Source organism: Spermophilus citellus, assembly GCF_964194105.1.
Source record: "Spermophilus citellus genome assembly, chromosome: 4".
Classification (NCBI taxonomy): Eukaryota; Metazoa; Chordata; class Mammalia; order Rodentia; family Sciuridae; genus Spermophilus; species Spermophilus citellus.
The window spans coordinates 137,175,513-137,182,541 of NC_138185.1; the positions used below are offsets into that span (position 1 = coordinate 137,175,513).

General features: G+C 42.1%; 1 protein-coding gene across 5 annotated transcripts in view; it reads right to left on the reverse strand.

The window, feature by feature from the left end:
• The window catches only part of MAPKBP1 (mitogen-activated protein kinase binding protein 1), a 74,345-nt gene extending 67,550 nt beyond the window's left edge, over positions 1-6,795 (reverse strand). For 3 of the 5 annotated variants that reach the window (XR_014021637.1, XR_014021638.1, XM_081291587.1), the window contains exon 1: positions 4,911-5,042. Coding sequence is in view for 3 of the 5 variants with exons in the window: in XM_081291587.1 (XP_081147713.1) it covers positions 4,911-5,027 (117 nt within the window). In the remaining 2 variants the exon portion in view is untranslated. Of the gene's footprint in view, positions 1-4,910; positions 5,134-5,665 lie in introns of those variants that run through there. The other 2 variants (XM_081291586.1, XM_081291588.1) reach the window with 2 other exon arrangements.
• Between the last annotated feature and the right edge of the window lie 234 nt (positions 6,796-7,029).

Below are 7,029 nucleotides of genomic sequence, written 5' to 3' on the forward strand. Positions count from 1 at the left end.
CTCACATCTGACCTCACAATGCAAAGTTCTATCAAACTGATCCCTGACAAAGCAGTTTGTGAGTAATCTGTCTAGAAGACACAGAAGAGATAAAAACTACTCAAGGAAGAAAGTATACTTACTGGGCTAGCTTGATATACTTTCAGAAAGAAGTCTCAGTGAGGAATTGGATATGAAGAAACAGATCTTAGGATCCTAGCACCTAGTCCAAGGTTTCATAACCATCAGTGGGCATCAGATGAAACTTAATATTTTATGCAACTACCAAACACCACCCTCAGAAGTTCTGATTCCACAGAGCTAGGATGGGCCTCAGGAATGTATATTTTAAAATGTTACAGATATTCTGATGCCTCATGGCCTTTCTAATCGTTTCCCAAGTTGAGAGCCATTAAGCTACAGCTAATGATTCACATGCTTGGAAAATGATTAAGTTCCCTCTCCCAAATAGATTAAAGAATTTCAATACTAACATCTAGGCGTAAACACTGAACAAAAGCTGCAATTAGATTACTGCCAATCTTTTCTCCTTCATAAAACCCACCTACACAAACTCTTCTTAGAGCCACATATTAAAAAGATCAAAGCACCACCGTATAATCATGTTGGGTGGGGGGAAGGGAGAAAGAGAGCACGCTTCAGAGTGAGGAAGGAAGGAATAGATTTTTTTTTAAATGTATTTTTTAGTTGTTGAATGACCTTCATTTTATTTATTTGTATGTGGTGCTGAGAATTGAACCCAGTGCCTCACACACACTAGGCAAGCGCTCTACCTCTGAGCCACAACCCCAGCCCGGAAGGAATAGATTTACAATCATAAAAACAGAACTAAAAGAAAGTCCCCCTGCCCATTGTTTCCAGCAGAATAATATATAACCCAGACTGGATTAATAGCTATTAACAAGGAATATTTCAAAACCTCCTTCACTTATTTTTTCAAAATTTAACAAATCTCCAGCACAGGTAACCTTTTTGTATCCCTAACTTAAATCTTGCCTGCTCTGCTTCAGTCCATTTCTGTGCTTTGTTTAAACAACAACAACAACAACAACAACAACAACAACAAAAATTCAGCTCCCTCCATATAAAAATCATTCAGTAACTTTAGAGTGGGAGGGTTAGTTACCAAGAGCATAGACATTTGCTTCTTACAGAAAACAGCCTCAACAGAGATGACAGGCAAGAACTGACAAATGTACAGGATTTAAACTTGAAAGGTATTTATAACTAATAACTTCCATCTATACTTTATCAAGACTCAGCAGATAGATCTGGCACAAAACTTCAAATCACCCTTTTTCAATTTACTCCACTGAAGAGACTTTCCTCCCTTTAAAAACCTTATAAATATCTCAGCTCTCATCTACTCTTTGTAGTAATTTAAATCCCCACCTCTACTGGCTTTCTCGTTTAAACTATATATTTAATTTAAATATAAGTTGTTGGGTTTTTTTGGTAGCAGGGATTATACTCAGGGGTGTTTTACCACTGAGCCACATCGCCAGCCCTTTTTATTTTATTATTTATTTATTTATTTATTTATTTATTTTTGGCTGGACACAATATCTATCTATTTATTTCTTCATTTATTTATTTTTAAAATATTTATTTTTTAGTTGGACACAATATCTTTATTTATTTTTATGTGGTGTTGAGGATCAAACCCAGGGCCTCGCATGTGCTAGGCAAGCACTCTACCTCTGAGCCACAACCCAGGCCCCTGGCCCTTTTTATTTTGAGACATCATCTCCCTAAGTTGCTAAGGTCAGCTTTGAATGTGCTATTCTCCTGCCTCAGCTTCTCAAGCCCCTGGAATTACAGGTGAGGGCTTCCTGTTCAGCTTAATCACATTTTAACCATATGTATATGGTTAAAATCAAATCTAACCATATGTATATGGTTAAAATCAAACCCACTGCCTCATACATGCTAGGCAAACGGTCTACTATTGAGCCACAACCCCAGCCCTCTTATATCCTTTTCAACTAAATAGGCACATATTAAAACGCTCAAAGCACCACCATAGAATCTCTTACTTCTTTTCACTTACTTGAATCTCTTCTTTTTCATCATTTTATTATTCCTAGTTTTGATTTCTCTTCTAAAAAGGTCACAAATCCTCCTGATCATTTTTTATTCTTCTGTACTTATTAGACATGTTTAAACTATTCTCATTCATTTACTCCTTTAATATTTACTACATACTATACATACTATATACACTGTCCTAAACAGTGTGATGTAAAAGAAATAAAGAACATGATTCCTGACCTTAGGAAATGAAGACATAAATAAAAGAAAGAGCAGAAATTGATTTCAAGGTAGTGAGACTAGTCCAAAAAGGCCCTGTGTCTTTGGAAAATATGGAGATGATTCTAAAAGTAATACAGAATTTAATGAAAAGGAGTAAGAAAGCAACCTTAGAACAGTATTATTCAAAGCAGGAGACCACCTAAGGTAAGAGCTGTATAAAGATCCTGACATTGCCCCCTCAAAAGAGGCTTGTCTTTTTGTCTTCAAATTTTATTTCAGAATTAGTTATCCTTGAGCCACAAGTTTTCTGTTACTGATTACCCACAGCCACCATATATTAGAGCAACTCATGAATTTAACAGACTAGGTCCTATGTGGGTTACCACAAAGCAGGCTTTTTAGAATAATCTTAGGCAAAGATCCTTTGCTAAGGAGTGTGGGGAGGTACCCAAGAGGCATCTTGGGTACTAGATAACCAAAAACTGTTCATACTCTTGGGTGTTAAAGATAGCACTCTTCCTTTGTCATATCATTCAAGGGTCATTCAATTTTTCATAAATATTCCCTTCATATTTAGGTTTAGGACAGACAAAACCTTTAAAGCAGTCTGAAGTACTGAATTGATATTAGAAACAGAGATGTTTAATGGTGATCACAGAGATGTCCCCTTTTTTTCAGTTTTCCCGGAAAGCTCTTCTCTTGACTCAGGAGTTACGATTCAAGCAACCCCTCCTCTAAGATGTCTTTCCTAATTCCCCTAAACTGACTTATAGTCTGACGCTGTGATTCCATTAACAACTTACTGCATACTTCTAGAACAGCCCCTATAATTATTTGTTTACATGTTTGAATAGCCACAAGTTCTCTGATGGTAAAGCTAGTGTTTTATTCATCCCTGACTCTATACCTAATAGGACTAAATAAACACTTGTTGACTACATTAATGATGAATGACAGTTTTAAACAATGGTGATGGTACTATCTGGATTCCAGACCAAAACTGCAGTCAAGTATTCATACTGAAAACCAAACTTCCATTATATATTTCTGCCATATATTCCATTCCTGAAGATTGTTCTAATAGTTCTGATCACTGCCAAGTTACTGGCCATGAAGATGAGCATCTGCAAAAAGTGTCATATCTAAGACAATTTCTAACTTTCAGGTTCATTCTCCTGCCTCTAGAAAATAGGAACAATGATAATTAAAAGTTCTTTAAAAATCCAAGCATGGTGGTCTGCACCTACAGTTCCAGCTACTCAGGAGGCTGAGGCAGGAGAATTGCTTGAGTCCAGAAGTTAGAAACCAGCTTGGGCAACAGGCAAGAACCCATTTTTTGTTTGTTTGTTTTTGTACCAGAGATTGAACCTAGGGTGCTTAATCACTGAGCCACATCCCCATCCTTGTTTATTTTTTATTTTGAGACAGAGTCATGCTAAATTGCTGAGGCTGGATTTGAACTTTCAATCCTCCTATCTCAGCCTCCCAAGCTTCTGGGATTATAGGAATGTACCATCCGACCCTGTGTGAGAACCCATCTTTTAAAAAAACAAACAAAAAAAGGACTTAGAAGGATCACTATCTACACCACCATGGAACGTTGAGGCAAATTTTTATTCACTATATCCCCTGCTGAAACATAAAGAAAAGCTGCTGTTCACCTTATTCAAATCCAATTAAGGTTCTGCTAAGGGACAGGGGTCTGAACTGAGTCCTCCCAGAACCCTGTCATGTTGTACATCAGCACTCTTAACTCATTCACCAGGTTTACTCATCTCTCACAGTCAGGCAAGGTAATAAAATGCTACTGTCTCAAATGACTCTCCCTGTAGCAATCCTGTACCACACAAGCCTATTGTGTTTACAGGCTGCTAATAAGACACACAATTTAATCTAATCCTGTGGGAACAAAGACATAGATTCCCTTGAGGGAGTAAATAAATTTAGTCTATTTTTGTATTACCAAAGTTGTGGGGTTTAACAAAGTTGAATAAAGCATAAGGACCAAAACCCAGACAAGTGATGGGATGGAAAAAAGGACTTTGCCTCTGGGAACCACTTGACTCTTGGCATACAGTGAATGGGATAAGCAATATCAAGGGCAAACTAAGAGAACTGTTTTTGCTGGCACATATGTGGCTCCTTGCATGTTATCATTCCTAAGAAGGCCAAGACACTCCAGTTAATTAATTAGGTCTCTTAAAGAAACAAATTTGTTTTGACCCCAGATAAGAGCAATTACCAGACTAATATTTCAGAAAAGATGCTTAAGATGTTAAGGTATTTCCTTCTGTTACTACAGTCTTACATAAACCCAGCTGTCAATACTGCAACCACATTAGTCACACAGGGTATGTAGTCCCATTAGTCCCTTCCAAGAAGGGAAACTGAGTCATAGTATATCAACTAGCTTCCCGAAGCAAACAGTTTGTAGTGAGATCATAGTTGAACTCACCTTCCTACTATTCACCTCTTTTCATGGATGAATCTCAGCACTGCCTACCCACACCACTCTTTTTCCTCCAACCCAAAACCAAATCACTGCCTGCTTGAGAGGCAGAGGCCTGCATATTTGATCTTTTAGAGAGAAGAAGGTGAAATAAGAACATGGAGCAAGGAGAAGATAAACAGATGGAAAGAGGGTGGCTATGACTCACCTTGGAGCTGAGGTCCTCTCGCCTGTTTCCTGCCTTACTCCTGCGTAATTTGATGGATGGGGACCGCAGCAGATTCTTAATCCGGCTGGTAATGGTTGACCCTTCCACGGCCATCATGATGAGGAGCCCGGTGGGACAGTCCCTGGTCCAGTCTTGGGACCTATCTCAACTGTTGGACTGCCTTCTCACTCCAAACAGCCTTCCAAAATGACCTCTCACTGGCCTGAGATGGCAGAAGCCATCTCAGCATCACAGTAGGTGTCTTCTGCCTACCTGTCTGCCACTCTTATCCCTAGGTATTGCCCTCCCCTTTTCCTTCATCCCCACCTTTAAGCCCTGCGTGGTTTCTTACAACGTGGGAAGGAGCTACACGAAAGGGGCGGGGAGACCCTGAACTGTGAACAGATGCCAGGCCCACGCCTGCGAGAGGCGCTTAACTGGAGAATGGGGCAGATTCTAGTAGAACTACTGGCAGGTATGTTCTCCATTAACGCCGAACTGTTCCCATGGAAACTGCACTGTTCAGAGGAGGCGGCCACTGGGAGGTTCACGGGGGACCGTGCTGGCGGTTGCGAGTACACGGTGTGGCTGGGCTCGTGATGGCCCTGCAACTCGTTCTGCTAAGGGAGCCTCCCTCCCCCACCCCTGACCCTCAGGAGCTCGCTCTCCGCCCTCCACAACCGCCTAGACTTTTCTTTCACCCGCCTCAGAAGCCCCTGCTACTCGTCAGCGCCCCCGCTCGGGCCCAGCCTCACCAGCCCCGGGGCTCGAGGGCTGCCCGGCTCACAGCGCCCTCAGGCATCGCGCTCGGCGATTTCAGCTCCGCTGCGGCCGCAACAGCAGCAGCTATGGTGGCACGAGCGGCTCAAAACGCGAACTACCGCTTGGGCCAAGCTAGGGACTGGGAAGGAGGAGCCGACGCAAGGGGGTGCGGTCTGTAGCCAGGAGGTCGTTTCGCGACTGGACAAACCAGGCTTGCGGGGGCGGAGCCAGCGAAAGACCTAGGAAGACAAGGACTCGGGACTGGAGATCTACGGATTCTGCACAGTATAATTGTTGGGTACCGCTCTTAGAAAAAGGTCAACAGAACACGGCTTCAGAATTGAGAGAACCAGGCCTTTTATGGTATTATAAGCCTGGTGCCCCAGAGAACTGCACTTCCCAGAGCCCCAAGACGATAACCACGCCCCCAGAGTGCTAACGTTGGCTTTTGATAGGCCCGAGGGACCGTGGCTGAAACAAACTAGCTCAGAATTACACGGCTGAGATACAGCCAAAAAACTCGGCTCCCATCCCACCCCAAACGCTAGGATTTAAAGCGGTTCCAATAGTTTCTGATCACGGCCAACCTAGTGCTTGGCCCACGTGTTAAAGATTCCTCGGAGTAATCCAATTCAAACGCTAACAACAGGGTTTCATCTGGGCAAGCTGATTGGTCGTGATGGAAGAAAGGGGAGGGAGACAGAAACTTCGAATACAGCTTTAGGCGAGCCAAGAGTGAAACCAAGTCAATTAGTTTATGGGATTTGTTTGTGTCCTGTAGTGCTCTCCCCGCAGTTAACCAGGCCTGTGTTATTCCAGATGTTTCCCTCGGTCCTGTCAAGTTTTACTTGTGAATACTACCCGCTCTTCCCCAGGGATACTGGCCGAGGTCACTGTGAAGCCTTCTTGGACTATTTGGTGGTAGTTTCTCCTGCTCATGGAGGTGAGGGGAACACATGGAAATATCACTACGTATTCCTATTTCATAGATATATAAGCCAAACATTTATTCTCTAGAAGCCCTAGAATTCTCCACCTTGATTACTACTTCAAGAAACTACCTTATAAAAGTTAGCCTACGTCAGAAGACTTGGACCTGAGGAATAGTAGTACAGTGTCTCACCCTATCCAGATCTTTGGGATTCCTGAGGAAGATTATATATTAGCAAGAAAGACGACTGAACAATGGGTAGACCTGGTACAACCAAATGGCAAAGCAGGAGGTGTTGCATATACTTTGGCCACATACTAAAAACAAGATTCATAAAAGTTCACAGGTTGACATGGACAGGAAAGATGTCACCCCTTGTAACATCTCACTGGCAATAGATTGAGTCAGGCCTTCTACCCTTCAACA